General features: G+C 43.9%; 2 protein-coding genes across 3 annotated transcripts; both read left to right on the top strand.

The window, feature by feature from the left end:
- Positions 1 to 165: 165 nt before the first annotated feature.
- LOC131184529 (zona pellucida sperm-binding protein 3-like) lies at positions 166 to 9,263 on the top strand. The gene is made up of 9 exons (XM_058155922.1): positions 166 to 828; positions 1,618 to 1,736; positions 2,698 to 2,801; positions 3,747 to 3,924; positions 5,711 to 5,828; positions 6,335 to 6,426; positions 7,342 to 7,478; positions 8,426 to 8,548; positions 9,111 to 9,263. Exons 1-9 carry the CDS (start codon positions 397 to 399, stop codon positions 9,227 to 9,229), a joined length of 1,422 nt encoding a protein of 473 aa, XP_058011905.1. The 5' UTR covers positions 166 to 396; the 3' UTR covers positions 9,230 to 9,263.
- A 1,533-nt stretch (positions 9,264 to 10,796) lies between these two features.
- COMMD4 (COMM domain containing 4) lies at positions 10,797 to 16,901 on the top strand. 2 transcript variants are annotated; one of them, XM_058155925.1, is made up of 8 exons: positions 10,797 to 10,872; positions 11,606 to 11,677; positions 11,885 to 11,950; positions 12,273 to 12,312; positions 13,657 to 13,776; positions 14,221 to 14,301; positions 15,587 to 15,763; positions 16,371 to 16,901. In XM_058155925.1, exons 1-8 carry the CDS (start codon positions 10,870 to 10,872, stop codon positions 16,409 to 16,411), a joined length of 600 nt encoding a protein of 199 aa, XP_058011908.1. In that variant the 5' UTR covers positions 10,797 to 10,869; the 3' UTR covers positions 16,412 to 16,901. The 2 variants fall into 2 exon arrangements, with proteins under 2 accessions (XP_058011908.1, XP_058011910.1); XM_058155927.1 differs by lacking the exon at positions 10,797 to 10,872 and adding an exon at positions 10,970 to 11,412.
- The last annotated feature ends 581 nt before the right edge of the window (positions 16,902 to 17,482 follow it).

Consider the following 17,482-nt stretch of genomic DNA (forward strand, 5'->3'; position numbering starts at 1 on the left):
CCTTTGAAAACATTTCACTGCTCATCCATGAAACTTCTCCTTCTGAAGAAGCTTCTTGGATGAGAAGAGAAACATTTAAAAAAAAACAACCCCAAGAAAATCTGTTTGAATTTTGGAAAAAGGACCTTTGAGATACTCCCTTGTAACTTCAACCAGTGGATCACACCCTCTTTGGCCCTATGTAAATCTTAAGTACTTTCAGAAGAAGGGCTGAAACTCTTAACCTACATTACATCACCTCTTCCCCGCAGAGAGCTTGCAGCTGGGGGAGAGCCAAACTCATGTTTTGTTGGTGCTTTGCAGGATTTGCACTGGTTGAAGTGGAAGCTGATTAGCTGCCTGGTTATCTCAGCCAGGTGAGAGAAGTTTACCTAGAATAAAAAGGATCCTGGGTAGATGCTGGTCTTTTCTGCCAGCTTTCCTAGAACAGACAGGATGGGACCTTTGCAGAATCTGGCCATTGTTTTAGCTTGTTGGCTAATCAGGGACGTGGCCTCCTTGGACCCCCGAGATTATGTTTGGGGGTTTTCTAACACTCCTGCTCCTATGAGGCAGCTTTATCTGCCTTCTGGAGTTGAGACTTACCCTTACGCTTGGGTAGATGCTTCTCAGGCACGAGCTTTGTCCCTCCTGTCACCTGTGCTGGCCCAGTGTGGAGAGGCCCATGTGGTGGTGATGGTGAAGAGAGACCTGTTTGGCACGGGGAGACTTGTCCAGGTGGAGGACCTGAGCTTGGGTCCGACTGGCTGCCAACCCACGTCCTACAATGCTGCTGAGAACATGGTGATCTTTGATGTAGGCCTTCACGAGTGCGAGAGTGTCTTGCAGGTAAGGGTGGAAGGTGTTCTGCAAACCCCAATCTTTGGTCCCTAGAGGTAGCCCCCAATAGCCACTTCTAGGATAATTAGAATCAGAATAGAGCTGGAAGGGACCTTGGAGGTCTTCTAGTCCAGCCCCCTACTCAAAGCAGGAGAGCCCAGTTCTCAAGACAATAAAGCAGCTGGCTTGTTCGCACAAGAATGTTCCTCTTTCCTAGGTACTGGGTTTCTCCCCCCCCACTCCCCCCCCCCACTTTCCTTTCTTCCCCTTCCACTCCTCTTTCTTTCTGTTCTGAAGTGCCCAGTTTTCTCTGGGAGTTGGTGGAAGAATGCAATTAAACCAGCATTCTGTCACAAGTTAGGAAGTGACTTTTTGAAAATGCGAAGGTGTAGAAAAGGCTTTCATTACTTTAGTGCAGGCGTCTGCAAACTTGGCTCTTTTACGACTTGTGGACTTCAACTCCCAGAGTTCCTCAGCCAGCGAAGCTAAAGTCCACAAGTCTTAAAAGAGCCAAGTTTGCAGACCCCTGCTTTAGTGTGTCACCTGGGGCTTGTTTTACATTGGCTGTAGCTGCCTTAAACACGGGAAAAACCCCAAGAATTAAAGAACTCAGAAGAGACTTGGTGTGAGGTTTTCTGCTATTCCACATTTCTGCTCTTCCAAGATTTTGAAGAACCTGCCTTTTTCCCCATGCCAGGAAATTTCCCCTTGTATTACAAGCCCCAGATTCGCTTCTGAATAAACCAAATCCTGGTTTATTGCTGCATCTTGTATCTCATCTTCCCTTCCTGTCTCTAGATGACTCCAGAATTTCTAGTCTACAGCATCAGTCTTCATTACAAGCCGACCCCTCCTTCCCACAGTGTGATAGTCAGAACCAGCCCCGTTGATGTCCCCATTGAGTGTCACTACCCAAGGTGAGTTCCAGAGGATGAAACGAATAAAAATGTGAGGTGGGCGTGGCTCTTAGAGATGGTCACTTTGGATGGGAGATGAGAACATATTGTGTATGAATAAAAGAACTGAGCCATCGTCTCCTCTTGACCCAGTGGGTCCCAGCTAGTTTATCATAAGCTAGTCCCAGCTAGTTTATCGTAATTTTTTCCAAGAGGAAAAAATTCTTTTTGGATGAGAAGTGAAATATCTTCAAAGAAAAACAAAGTCCAGTTGCCTCTTGGGGAAAAAAAAATACCTTTGGGATAACCGTGACTTGGGTGACTGAGAATCTCCATGGACCTAAACCAGGGGTGAAATCCAACAGGTTCTAGAGAACCAGTAGCGGACATTTTGAGTAGTTCGGAGAACCGGCAAATGCCACCTCTGGCTGGCCCCAGAGTAGGGTGGGAATGGGGATTTTGCAGTATCCTTCCCCATGAGTGGAGAGGGAATGGGGATTTTGCAGTATGCTTCCCCTGCCACGCCCACCAAGCCACACACCAGCAGTAAAAAAAAAATTGGATTTCACCGCTGACATAAACCATAACTGGTAGAACGTGGTGACACTTGGTTCATGAAAGAAATTACAGTGGTACGGAGTGAATGTGAGACGTGAAACCAAACTCAATCATTGCTTAAGAATGGATCTGGAATTTGGCAAGGTTGAAGGAACAAACTCAGTTGTTTAGCCAGGTGGAAACCTTTATCCTCTCTCGGGTTGGTTGTGGCTAGAAAACCCCCAAGGAGTGGAGAGTGCAGCAAGGATTTCACAATTCAACCCTAAGCTATAAATATTCTATTGGTATGTAGGTCCTTGAGGGTTAGAATAGTGTGTTTCTTTCTTCACCCAAAGCAACAGAATTTCTGGACGTAGCTCTGGTGGATAAAACTAAATGACTTGCACTCTTTGGGAAACCTTACCTTGTCTCTTTTATTTTTCAGGAAAAACAACGTAAGCACTCAAGCAATCAAGCCAACGTGGATCCCGTTCATGTCAACGATTTCTGCAGAAGAAAAACTCCACTTCTCTTTACATTTGATGACCGGTATTTCTTTTTGTGTGATTGCTAGGAGTTGGGAATAATTTGATGGGCCATAATTGCTTCCAGAAACCCGCCTCTTTCTTCATGAGTTTAGTGCAGGGGTTTCCAACCTTGGCAACTTTAAGACTTGTGGACTTCAACTCCCAGAATTCCCCAGCCAGCAAAGCTGGCAGAGGAATTCTGGGAGTTGAAGTCCACAAGTCTTAAAGTTGCCAAGGTTGGAGACCCCTGATTTAGTGAACATAAGGGTCCTATGCAGGGGTGGGTTCTACTTACCTTTACTGCCGGTTCGTAACGGGAGCACTTCTGCGCGTGCGCAGATCACCAAATGTGACCTTAGGACGGGTGGGCGGAGCCTCCCGTCATTTTTACTACCGGTTCTCAAGAACCGGACAGAACCGAGAACAACCCACCGCTAGTCCTACGAGAGTAAACCTTAATTGTGCACAAATAACTTTTTTTTCACGTTGGCATTAGCGAAACCATTTTTTAAATTGTTGGTTAAAAAAATATGATTCCGCTTTTGCATTGCTTTGTGCATACGGCCAGACAATATTTGTCCAAATATTCGTACGGAGATATGCATTGCAAACAACGTTACAGAACTGTGCTTCCTCAATACACAATTCTGCACAGTTTTTGACTTTTTGTGGCATTTCCAGAGTTCCTAATAGACCTTCAAATTCTGGGAGGGTGGAGGGGGGAATTTAGATATCGGTGTACGTTCCGGTTTCTGCATATTTCAGACGACTGCAGCGGATTCAAGTGGTGCAGACAATTTTAAAAATATAAGCGTTAGGATTGGGGTGCACATTCGTTTGCAAACATGATACAAGGGGGGGGGGCAGGGGGGAGGACTATTTGCCCTGATCTGAATTGGGTTCACTAGGTTGAATTTTGCATCCAAGAAGCCCTTCCACGTTGGGCAACGATGACTTTGGTTTTCAGAGGGCTGGAGCGCAGAAAGAGCGTCCAACGGCTACCAGTTGGGAGAAGTCATGTACATTCAGGCTGAAGTAATTGCAGAAAACCACACACCTCTCCGGCTCTTTGTTGATAGTTGTGTAGCCACATTGAGCCCAGAGGCAGATTCCAGTCCCCGTTATCCCATCATCGGCTACAAGGGGTAAGAGTTTCCTCTGACTATCATCTCTCTTTCCACTTGCACTGAACTTATGTAAGCTAACTTTCTGCTCCTGGAGATCCTAAAGCCATCTGTTCTGTAGCAAAATTGCACTATGTCCACCTAAGATGGTCATCGCTATGGGGTAGAACAGGGATGGCTAACCTTTTCGCTGTTAGTGCCAAAAGCAGAGTGAGCACAGGGGGTGGGTGGGGTTGTGCATGTGCGTGCCCACTCCCATAATTCAATGCTCCCCCCTGCACATGCGTGCCAGTGGTGGGTTTCAAAAATTTTTACTACCAGTTCAGTGGGTGTGGCTTGATGGGCATGGCATAGCTTGGTGGGCGTGGCAGAGGAAGGATACTGTAAAATCACCATTCCCACCCTACTCAAGGAGAAGGCTGCTGCAAAATCCCCATTTCCTCCCAAATAGGTGGGACTCGGGAGGCAGAGAATAGATGGGGGCAGGGCCAGTCAGAATTTTTACTACCGGTTCTCCGAACTACTCAAAATTTCTGCTACTGGTTCTCCAGATCTGGTCAGAACTGGTTCTCCAGAACTGGTCAGAGCCTTTCTTGGAGCCTGGGGAGGGCAAAAGTGGCCTTCCCCTCACCCCCCGGAGGCTAGAAACAGCCCGTTTCCTGACTTCCAATGGTCCCGGAAGGCCTGAAAATCAGCTAGCCGGTGCGCGCGTGTGCGCTGGAGCTGAGCTAGGGCAACGCTTGCATGCCCACAGATATGGCTCCACGTGTCACCTGTGGCACATGTGCCCTAGGTTTGCCATCACGGGGGTAGAACAACCATCTGGAGCAATAAGCTTGGTTATACATGAAAATTGCTAATAAAGGAGAATATTTGTAGCTCTGGGATGAAATGAGGGGTGCTTGATGCTGATGTTACCTAGTTTGGGTAAGGAAATGTCTGCAAGAAAGCAACCAAGCTCCGAAGGCAGCAAGAACCCCCCATAAACTGGCTAAATTTGGATGAGGAATTGGGTTTTCTCTGTTATCTTGGCCTTCTGGTCCTTCCTTGCAAGAAAGTTCTTGTTCTGTGCTTGTCTTCACAAGGATCAACTCATCCCCGTTATCAAGGTTGGGTTATTAAATCTCCTTAAGACCTGCTTTCTCTCTGTTTTATATAAAAATTCTATTTTAACTTGAAAGGATGGTGCCGATCACTTCAGTTTTTATCTGTGCCCTGGTGTGCCGTTTGTCTGAAATGGTGTAGGGTTTCCTGCCTCGGCTGGGGGTTGGACTAGAAGACCTCCAAAGTCCCTTCCAACTCTGTTATTATATTATATTATGTGCCGTTTGTGTTTGATGGTAATCCTGCATGCAGTGTGGTTTTTATTGGCCATTTCCGAGCCAAGCTTTGGGGGCTAAAGAGCAGACTCACAACTGCCTTAAACACAACAGGGTTCAGCTAGGCCTGTTGTCTGGAGATGGCACAAGGACACTAACATAGAATAGAATAGAATTTTATTGGCCAAGTGTGATTGGACACACAAGGAATTTGTCTTGGTGCATATGCTCTCAGTGTACATAAAAGAAAAGATACGTTCATCAAGGTACAACATTTACACACAATTGATGGACAGTATATCAATATAAATCATAAGGATTGCCAGCAACAAGTTATAGTCATACAGTCATAAGTGGAAAGAGATTGTTGATGGGAACTATGAGAAGATTAATAGTAGTGCAGATTCAGTAAATAGTCTGACTGCACTAATGTAACCAAGTGTGTCAAAAGTTAGGAAGCATTGTTGACAGATGTTGTGTCCCCCCAGCTGCCTGGTAGACGGACAATTTGATTCCAGCTCAACCTTCTCATCACCAAGGATCAGGGATGATGTACTCCAATTCACAGTAGATGTCTTTCGTTTTGGCGAAGACACCCGAGATCTGGTAAGAGTCCTTCTGAAACCCGGCTCCTAAGGGCAATATTTTTGAAGTTTTACCCTTGGTCACTCTTGGGAGTCAAACTATTCTCCAAAGCAGGAGTCTCCAGTCTTGGCAACTTGAAGACTTGTGGACTTCAACTCCCAGAATTCTGGGCGTTGAAGTCCACAAGTCTTCAAGTTGCCGAAGTTGGAGACCCCTGCTCCAAAGCACCTGAGGTAGAACAAGAAGCAATGGGTGGAAACTAATCAAGGAGAGAAGCAACCTAGAACTAAGGAGAAATTTCCTGACAGTGAGAACAATCAACCAATGGAACAACTTACCTGCAGAAGTTGTGAATGCTCCAACACTGGAAGTTTTTAAGAAGATGTTGGATAACCAGTTGTCTTAGGTGGTGTAGGATTTCCTGCCTGAGCAGTGGTTTGGACTAGAAGACCTCCAAGGTCCCTTCCAACTCTGTTATTCTATTCATGCCATAACCTAAATTGAGCCACTTTTTATGTTGTTCCTAGATCTACATCACTTGCCATTTGAAGGTGGTTGCAGCTACTCAGGTTCCTGATTCTGAGAACAAAGCTTGTTCCTTCCATCCAGCTACGAACAGGTAAGCAACATTGACATTCTTACAGGTTCAAGTCACCGTGCTTAAGCCATGTGTCACTGTAGGAGGACATTAGCAGGCTGAAGTCAACAGAAATGTGAACATGCAACTAGTTCCTTTAATGTAATTTGTCTGTTTCTTTGGAGAAAAATGCTTTAGATTCATATTATTTTGGAAGACTTGGTGATTATCTTGTTCTGAGCTACACACCAATAGTTCGGAAATCGGTATCTTAACCTAACTGGCTATTGCATATTTTTCTGATTAATGTATAAGCAGTAAACATTTTCTCAGCTGCATTCAGTGGTTTGAAGAACATACTTTTCCATATTTGAACAAGTATTCCCTAACTGATTGTCCTGATAGAGGAACCTGTTAGAAATCTCCACTACCTGAACTGGTTCATATGCCCTATTTTTCTCTTCCCCTTACCCTATTAAATGACTTATTCAAAATAAAACATCAACATTTTAATACAGGGCTTAGCTACATGTAGTACAAATAGTATAAGGTATTTTGCATATGATAAACTTAAAAAGAGTTTTGCATAAATCGCAATTGGCTAAGTTCATTCCATACCTTAAGCAGAAACTAACCTGGGTTACAAGTAAACAATCTTGTAAGCCCAATTGATCTTAGGCTGATCAATACTTTTGAACTTAATACATCATCTATCAGTAAGTTAGGATATAGTCAAGTATCCTTTGGTTAAGAGGGCAAAGTATTTGATAGTGGAGGCTTTCAAGAAGAGATTAGACTGTCAGAAATGGTGTAGGCTAGGGTCTCCTGCCTGGGTGCGGGGGTTGGACTAGATGACCTATAAAATCCCTTCCAAGTTCCAACTCTGTTAATCTGACTCTAAATAAATATTAGGCCACCCTTACAGGAAACGTTTCCCTTTGGCTTTTTTCACCACAGTTGGGTTCCAGTTGAAGGCACCGCAGATATTTGCTCCTGCTGTAAAACCCAGAATTGTGTTCGAACTACGGATCGAGCCAGCAGCCACTGGGACCAATGGGGAAGAAGACTGGGCAGAGATGTGGCTGCTAAATTGGGTATGCAATCAAAAGGTTGGTAGAGGGAAAGAGCCATTCCCTTGAATGATATTCAGAAGCAGCTGCTCTGTTTCTGGAAATATTAGATGTGGGACGATTGTGTCCAATTTTCAGAGATTGTCTGGACGAGTCCCTGCAGTTTTCTTGGCAAGGTTTTTTCAGAAGCGGTTTGCCATTGCCTCCTTCCAAGGGCTGAGAGAAAGTGACTGGCCCTGCCAGGACTGCTATCCTGCTACGCCATGTTTCACTGGCTGCCAGCCCACCATATGCAATAGGGGGAGAAACTGCAAGATGGGATAAGGGGAAGGTTAGCATGAAGGGGAAATGAAACTACTCGTCAGAGCCATAGACCGTTCCAAGGTCACACTATGGGAATGCAGCACCATCCAGACAGTGAAACCAGAGACTGTTACCAAAACAATTGGTCTGAATATGATTGAACACCTAGAGATTACCAAGGGGAAGGATAGGATCAAGGGAAAAGTTAACCACATTCTTCGGGCATGAAAAACTCATATCCGGCTTTGTTTCTCTGTAACCACTTGGCTTTAGTAAAGTGTACTTTTCCTTCATAATGGATTTGAGAGTTTCTTTTGGACTGCAGGGCCGGCACAATGTGTAACATGTTCACACTGGTGCAATAGGACTGGGTGTTTTGTTAATATGATTTATTGGGTTAGGGATTTTTTGTCTTCACTGTGAGTTGTATTGTGTTGGGGGGGGGTGCACTGAGGGAGCTCAACCAATCTCATTGTACATATGTTGTGCACTGACAATAAAGATTAGAATTTCTTTCCTAACTGACCAATTGGGACGGGCCCACAGCTAGCTTTGTACCTAAGATGGGACAAGAACTGACGGTCTCCCAGTTTCTAGCCTGATGTCTTAACCAAACTGGGCGCTCTCTATATTAATGTAAATGTGTTGTTAATCTTGTTCTCGTGCAGATAAATCGAAGGAGGCAGATGTTGACGTGATGCTAGGTCCCATCCTCATTCTTGACTCGTACATGACTTCCAGAACTCCACCTGACAATCAGAATAAGAAGTTGATCTTATCAGCAGAACATGGTACAGTATCGTCTTGATTATGGAGTTCAAACATTGTGTTAATCCATAATTTGTTAACTAACCATAACCGGATATACTCACATCGCTTGCTAAATCAGAGGTGTACAGCTTTTGTAACCTTAGGACCACAGCAGTTCCCTGGGCTTTTCCATGTGATCACAATCCTTTAATCTGACACTCAAACCGTTACTTCCACTTCGACTTAGTATTAACTGCATGAAATTCTGTGAAATTCTATACAATTGTTTCACTTGGAGCCAGAAAGACGGAATAGGTGGATGTCACCCTTATCCTTTCAACAGTAATCTCATCCAATTATAAATCTGCAGGGAACTTTTGTTTAAATCTTTGATGGGGAGATTCTCAGACAAGAAATTTGGGATAAAAGTAACCTCAATGGCACTTGCTTGTCATTAAGTTCCACTCTTTAGTTTTGTAGGAAAGGAAAACCGGAATGTTTAGCTTTTTGTTTCCTGTTTTGTATGATATTCTTTACTTTTAATTTTCAATGCAAAAAAAAAAGCTGTTTAAGAAAAAACTGCTGTTTTTTTCTTCTTTTCAGGCTTCATCCAAATTCCTTGGATGCTGGTAGGGATCATCTTAATAGCCCTTACTACAAGCTTGGCCGTGACCAGTCTAGCAATCTTTTGTACTAGGAAAAGACGTTATAATTCTTCTTAAAATGTTATGCAATGTGGAAGCATGTTAAAATAAATCAAGGCGTAAAAAAAAGACTTGTTTTTTTTCCCCTACACCTTGTTCAATAAACAAATTATATAATGGTGTTTGCATAGAAAACATATCAGAAGCATCAAAACAAAGGTTAGAAGATTTTTGTCCTGCTAAGACTGTGCTCACTTGAAAAAATAATTTGGATTTCCTTTAGATCTCACAAAGCCACCTCTTCTCTCTGCTGTTAATTGAAGCAGTGCTTGGTTTCTGCCCGCCTGCCCCAAGGCTTCAGTTGAGCCTTATATACAAGTACCTCAAAAGTTGTATTCACTTTAAAGATATGAAAGGTACTTTCTTGTAACTCTCATTCAGTCCTGTATGGGGCCCTCCTAAGGTTGTGGTCTAATGTTATGTTAGGACATGACTCGCTTCAAAATAGTTTGATAAATAAGGCCTTGCGTGAAATCTAGTTGATTGTGGCTTAAATGACGTTTGGGTTTCACATGCTAGTTATACTCAGCTTAAATCTTTATTATCAATTCACAGAATTGCCTGCAAATAAAACATTAAAAAAATTAGCTAGAAGATGGAAACTGGGTTTTCCAATAACAATTCATTATCTCATGTTCACCCCTCAAAATATCAGCTCCTCTGATCATGCCAGGATTTCATTTATTTTTTAAAATTTATTGGCCAACCAGTGAACAAATTTATTGGCAGTGAACTCTGGGCAGCAAGCATGCAGAACTGTAGAATATAAAAACAGCTTAAAATATTAAATCGGATTCGTTTTGAAGAGGGGGGAAGAGAAGTAGAGTGAAAAGCAGAGCAGGGTTAGACCTGAACTTTCATGTGACTTTAGGAATGGGTCAGGGCTATGGCAAAACGTTGCCCCCCCACCCCCCACATTTCAAACAAAAATCCAAGATACAAAAACTTGAATAACTGCTTTGTATTCTTATGGGCAGCCAGGCAAGCCTTCCCAAAGTTCCTTTTGTATATTGAATTGTTAACAGATATGGAAAAGCCGAGATCTTGAAATGAAGGCTGCAAAGGGGCTAAGACACGCGTTAGCTCTTTAAAGACTCCCATTCCCCACGATCAACAGAACACGTGTTGCTATAACAAGCAGCAAGATCCACTGACAGTCAGCTGACTTGCTCTCGGTCAGCTGACGCAAGGGGAGCTCTTCAGGGATTGGCTAGAATGAAGCAGGCTAGAAAAAACAAGGAAGCTCTTCAGGGATTGGATAGAAAGAAGTGGAAAACAAGGAAGCTCTTCAGGGATTGGATAGAATTGAAAAACAAAGAAAGCTCTTCAGGGATTGGGTAGAAAGAAGTGGAAAACAAGGAAGCTCTTCAGGGATTGGATAGAAAGAAGTGGAAAATAAGGAAGCTCTTCAGGGATTGGATAGAAAGAAGTGGAAAATAAGGAAGCTCTTTAGGGATTGGATAGAAAGAAGTGGGGAAAAAAGGAAGCTCTTCAGGGATTGGGTAGAAAGCAGACAGCTGGAAAAGCAGAAGCTTTTCACGGATTGGCTAGAAGTAAGACAGGCGGTGGAATGGAAGCTCTTCAGAGATTGGGTAGAAAAGAGAAGTCAGGTGACTCGCTTTGCATAGGAAGGAGGGTCTCGCTCAAATCAGGGGAAAATGGTGAGGGGGGGGAGCACTTTATTGCTAGCGGGGGGGGCGGCGGCGTTATTTTAAAGGATTAGAGGTTGAAAACCCAAATCTTTAAAATAAAATTTGGTGCAAGTGCAAAAAAGTGTCAGTGCAGTGCATTTGACAGTGCAAAATCTCAGCAATTCTAAAATGGGTGGGCTTCAATTCCCAGAATTCTGGCTTGGGGGGATTCTGGGAATTGAAGTCCAGGATGCCTGCTAGATGGAGAATTCTGGGAGTTGAAGTCCAGCCGGTGGGGGGGGGATTCTGGCAGCTGAAGTCCATGCATGCTGGCTGGAGGAATTTTGGGGGTTGGAGACCATGCATGCTAACTGGTGGAATTCTGGTCCAGCCGGGGAGGATTCTGGGAGTTGAGGTCCTTGCATGCTAGTGGGGAGGGATTCTGGCAGCTGAAGTCCATGCGTGCTGGCTGGAGGAATTTTGGAGACCATGCATGCTAACTGGTGGAATTCTGGGAGTTGAAGTCCAGCTGGGGGGATTCTGGGAGTTGAAGTCCTTGCACACTAGATGGTGAGGGGATTCTGGCAGCCGTAAATCCATGCATGCTGGCTGGAGGAATTTTGGGGCTTGGAGACCATGCATGATAACTAGTGGAATTCTGGGAGTTGAAGTCCATGCATGCTAGAAGGGGGGATTCTGGGAGCTGAAATCCACCCATCTTAAAGTAATGGAAAAGTACTCAAATTTTGTTTCTTCCTGCCAGAGGTTTCGCTTCTGTGGGGATTTGGACTGTCCTGACTGGGTCTTGGCAGAAATTAGCACTTTGGCTAAAATAGTAAGTGATTTTTTTTTTGGTCCCTTTAAGTTCCATGAATATTTTAATTATTTTAAGGTATGGGGCTGCTAGCATTTTACTACCGACTTGTAGCTGGATTCGCCCCATTGTAAGATTGTGCCTGACAGCTACCGTTCTCCAAGGGAGGATTAAAAAAAATCAAGATGATGTTTCAAAATGACACATTTTTGTCTTTTTTCCCCCCAGTCTTCGGTGAAACTCAAGCTGATCTGTGCCCAGGTTCTGAAGGATGTGCTTGGAGAGGGCATTGATGTGAGTTCATTCTCAATCTCTTTCCTGGATAATTTCCAAACTCGGTTTTCATAAATCCAGGATCGGTTCAGAGAGAAGCACGTTCAGATAAAAAAAAAAATCTGTGGAACGTTCTTTTTTAAATAATAGGTTCATAAATCAGCTGTCCCATTCATATCTGGGTTTCCATGGCAAGTGAGGAGTGCTTAAATTGGAAGCTGCCAAAAAGTGCTCTGTAAATCGAAAACTCTGCAATGGATTAAAAGAATGTTTTGTTGTTGGGACTTCCCCGTGTTATGTCTGAGCTGAGCCAAGCTAGAAATCGTTCTTTTGTCTCTTGCAGTATGACAAAATCCTGAAGTTAACATCAGATGCCAAGTTTGGTAAGTTTCCTTTTCCCTTCTATGTCCAAGGACTAAGTTAGGATACAGGTAAGCCATTTCCTACCCTGCCAACATTTGTCAACCGAAATTTGAGAATCAGAGTTGCATTTATTTTCTGAGTTTTTAGCATTGGTGCTGAAAGCACATTTGTGCGTGGGTTATGTGCACAACAAGGTGCTGCGGTTCCTTACTTCAAATGGTATCTTTTTGCAAGAGACTTGCGAAATTGGTCATCTCTGAGCATCCAGCAAAATATGGCAGATCCTGTAAAGCCATCTCTTGTTCATCTTTGTTCAACATGTTCATCTTTGAATTCCAAACGACAGACCAGAGCTTCTCAACCTTGCCAGCTTTAAGATGTGGTAATGAAACAAACAAAATGTAGTTACCGTATTTTTCAGAGTATAAGATGCACCTTAGTTTTTGGGGAGGAAAATAAGAAAAAAGCTGATTGGCAGGTGGATCAGCCTCCCGGAATACCCCCAATCAGCTGTTCCCAGAGGTGAATTTTAGTAACAGGTTCCTTGGTTGCGAGCTCTGTGCCTTGCCTTTTTTTTTTTTTTTTGCTTTTTTTTCCTGCCTCTGAAAGCCTCCGAAACAGAGATTCAGAAAAAAAAGCCTCTGAAGCTCTGTTTGGGGGCTTTTTTTCTGAAGCTCTGTTTGGGGGCTTTTTTTCTGAAGCTCTGTTTGGGGGCTTTTTTTCTGAAGCTCTGTTTGGGGGCTTTTTTTCTGAAGCTTTTCTTCCTTTTTTAGCCTCTGAAACCTCCATTTGAGAAGCTGGGTGGGGAAGCTACATTTGGAGTATAAGACACACCCAGATTTTCACCCTCTTTTTTGGGGGGGAAAAGATGCATCTTATACTCTGAAAAATACGGTACTTACCAAGCTCATCCAAATTATTGTTAAAGTAACTGAAATACCTTTACCATCCCCAAGGCATGTCACAACTTTTGAGCAGCCCTATTCCCAACGTTTGGGAATTGAAAATTGAAAAGTTTGACATGCTTCATGTCCAAGCTGTGGACTTCAACTCCCAGAATTCCCCTAACCAGCCATGACACTGATATAGACCGTGGTTAAGTTCTTTTCCAAAACTTTGACCCCCAAATAGGTAAATTTTGAACAAAACGTTTCAGCAAACCTACAAACACAGTTCTGGAGCAATTCATTGCCTTGGGCTAATTATAGAGGTGTGTTTTTCTACCTTAGCAACTTTAAGATGGGTGGACTTCAACTCCCAGAATTCCCCAGCCAGCATAAGTCACTGATATCCTTTCCCATAAAATGTGTTAGTCTGAAGACCTGCTTCAGACAACCATCTTTCCTTTCTTTTTCGTTCGGCAGAATCGGGAGATGTGAAAGCCACTGTTGCTGTTCTCGCCTTCATTCTCTCAAGTGCCGCCAAATACAATGTGGACTCGGAGTCCCTCTCCAGCGAACTTCAACAGCTGGGGCTGCCCAAAGGTGATTTCCGAGTTGTTTCTTTTCAAAACATAAAAATCTTAACGGTTCCTCAGAACTACCTCGAACCGTAAATAAAACTTCGAAGTTGACCCAGTAGAAATCCAGAGGGAGAAATGAAATTAGGTTTATGCTGTACAAAGTAGAGGAAAAATTCTGAATAACTTCAACATTTGCATTTGGGAGGTTGTTGTTTTTTTCATTTCTAGCTGGTTGAATTTTTAGAGGAGGGCAGGATTAAATAGGACTAAATCAGGAGTCTCCAACCTTGGTCCCTTTAAGACTTATGGACTTCAACTCCCAGAGTCCCTCAGCCAGCAAAGCTGGCTGAGGAACTCTGGGAGTTGAAGTCCACAAGTCTTAAAGGGACCAAGGTTGGAGACCCCTGGTCTAAAAGGCCAGAAGATTTGGACTGGTGGCTTAACTTAGCTGATCTCTTGGTTTCAGAGCATGCGGCAGGATTGTGTCGGTCCTACGAGGAAAAACAGAGCTCTCTTCAGGACAGCCTCAGGAAGGGCAGCCTGAGATGTAAGTCAAGCTCCTTTGCTGTTCCAAAACGAAAGGTCACTTTAGGGAAACTGTCCTCTGCAGCCTTTCCCCCGGTCTGAGATGCTTTTGCTTTCTTGAAGGGAAGATTTCTCAGCATCACAGGGGGCTCACAGATCGATTGGAGAAACATCCTGTAAAATGCCAACAAGGCTGAACCGCCCTGTCAAGGAACACACGTAGTGGCTCTTCTTACCCTGGAATTTTCAGAGCACTTCTTAGGACAGGTAGTCCTTATGACCAGACGCTTGGCGACTGTTTGAAGTGATGACCCTGAAAAAGGGATTTAACAACCCAAATTCCAAGTTCTGTCACTTAGACCAGCGGTCACCAACTGATGGTCCATGGACCACAGGTGGTCCATAAGAAAATTTTGGTGGTCCGCAGAAAAATTATTTTGGGCGAAGGCTGGAGGGAAACGCCGCTGGTGGCAAAGAGCCAGAGGGTCGTGTTCCAGTGGGGACTGTATCGTGGCCTGGAACTGGCTGTCCATCTCAGCCCGCTGAGCCTCCAGACACTGGTACCTGGCCTTGCACTCCCGCAGGTCTTCCCTCTGCTTGGAAAACGTATGCTCGTAGTCCTCTGTGAGGTGCGTCTGTTGAGCCTCCTTCTCAGTCAGTTCCAATTTGAACTGAGCCAGCTATTTTGCCAACTCTTTCTCATGGTGGCTGCTTAGCTCCAACAACTGCTTCCTATTGGGGCCCTAAGGAGTCCAGGTGGGCAGGTGAGGAGTGGCTGGGAGGGGAGGGGTGAGCAGAGGCCGGCGAGGCGCCCCTCGATGTGAGTGACATCAAGTTGGCTACGCCCACCCAGTCACATGACCATCTTGCCAGCCAGTCATTAGGCAGATCATCTTAGTGGTCCGCAGGATTTAAAATTATGAATTTAGTGGTCTCTGAGGTCCAAAAGGTTGGGGACCCCTGACTTAGACCTCCTCTGTGGTCACATGACAGCAGTTTGGGCACTCAGCAACCAACCTACATTGAGGGCCGTTGGAAAGGCAGATGGAATTCTGCTTCTGGTACAACAACTTGGCTTTTTTAAAAAACATTCATTTGTTCCCTGTGTTTCTTCTCTCTCTCTCTTTTTTTTGGGGGTGATATAAGCAGACAAAACACAAATTAAAAATCATAGTGGCGGTATATTTTGGAAGCTGCTGCAATCTGTGATTGGGTGAATTCCTTGGCAGTGCCCCTGACACATTCAAGAGAACTAGTGCCTTGCACAGCGTAATGTGCCTAAAAGTTTTGGTTCCCTCTGCTTGCAGTGAATTGCCTGGATTCTGTTTCGTGGAGAGTGGATTACACGCTTAGTTCCAGCGAGCTCCAGCAGGTCAACGAGCCAATCGTTCATCTCAAGCTGAACGTGAAAAATGTCGACCAAAAGGTGACAGAGCCTGTGGCGATGACGTTGTCAGCCGAAAAGTTTCGCGTCTTACTTGCTGGTGAGAAGCTAAACATTTCTACAGCTTGGAGAGGGTCAGGGGTCGCTGGTTTCTGCCAGAGCCTTATAACAAGCAAGGCATCACTTAGCTCTGTTTAAAGAGATAAAACATTCCGATTTCTCTTTTAATATCTCCGAAGGCAACAGGCCTGAATCCCTCACCTTTCTACCTGCCTCTTTCTAGCCATCGAAATGGGCATTACTTTGTAGAGGAAACAGAAGCCAGAAATCGAGGCTGCTCAATCACACAATGTGGAAAAATATTATATTTTTAAAAAGGAACAAACGTGACAATGTGTTCTTTAATAATCTGGACAGGGAAGCAGCAGAATTATGGCGAAAATTGTTCAGGGTGCTCCATTTTAGTGGCATCCCAGAGACATCCCTGTCCTTGGCCTCAAGTCTGCTTAACATCATTCCTGACAGGACATAGATCAAAGCCTTTGAAATTAGGAATTTCATGGGAGCAAAGGCAATTTATTTATTTTATTTATCAAATTTCTGTAGCGTCCTCGTGTGATTCTTGGTGACCTCTGAGGGAATGTGGTCTCTTACATGTCATTAGGATCCTTCCTTCGTTTTTTAAATCTCCTATTTTCCTTCCTCAGAACTAAAACAGGCTCAAGCCATCATGAAAACGCTGGAGTAAGGAGCTCCGGATGCTTTCGGGACTAATCAGAAGAAGGAAGCTTCATTTTGACCACAGGCCAAAATGTCTCCACTGGATAATGATCTTCCAGGCCTATGAGATACAAGCAAAACAGCCAGATGGGGTTAATGTCCATTTCCCAGTAGGCCAGACCAGCAAAACCAGTGGGGAGGTCTGGGGTGTGGTAATATAGGGACATATCTCGGTCACAAGCGTCCAACCCCTGCCTTAAGAGAAGTCTATCTGTTTCTATGGTTGTTTTGTTCATTTGAACATCAGTTGTTAAGGGAAACGTAACACGGTTTTTGTTCTTATGGCGCTGTCTCAAAAATATGAAAATGCTCCCTTGTTTGTTTTGATTTCCCTGTATTTTGTTGAACGGCAGAAAATTAAATCCCAGTGATGTGGCAATAGCTATCTTTGTCTATTGGGCAAGGCTGGTGGCCTCATTGCTTTGGGCTGGAAATGAAATAAAAACTGTTTTGATGTTTGTATGCTTGAAAGTTTGAGTCTTGAGCTAGGACACAAGCAAATTTGTCGAAATCGGTGTTCCTCCATGTCAATGACTTTAAGATATGTGGACTTCCAACTCCCAGAATTCTCCAGCCAGCATTCTGGGAGTTGAAGTCCACACTTCTCACACCTCACATCCTGGACATAAACTGTTTCAACTCCTACCCTCAAAATGATGCTACAGAGCACTGCACACCAGAACAACTAGACACAAGGACAGTTTTTCCCCGAAGGCCATCACTCTGCTAAACAAATAATTCCCTCAACACTGTCAAACTATTTACTAAATCTGCACTACTATTAATCGTTTCATAGTTCCCATCACCAATCTCTTTCCACTTATGACTGTATGACTATAACTTGTTGCTGGCAATCCTTATGATTTATATTGATATATTGACCATCAATTGTGTTGTAAATGTTGTACCTTGATGAACCTATCTTTTCTTTTATATACACTGAGAGCATATGCGCCAAGACAAATTCCTTGCGTGTCCAATCACACTTGGCCAATAAAATTCTATTCTATTCTATTCTATTCTATTCTATTCTATTCTA

The sequence above is a fragment of the Ahaetulla prasina genome, chromosome 13 (genome assembly GCF_028640845.1).
Source record: "Ahaetulla prasina isolate Xishuangbanna chromosome 13, ASM2864084v1, whole genome shotgun sequence".
In the NCBI taxonomy this organism is placed as follows: Eukaryota; Metazoa; Chordata; class Lepidosauria; order Squamata; family Colubridae; genus Ahaetulla; species Ahaetulla prasina.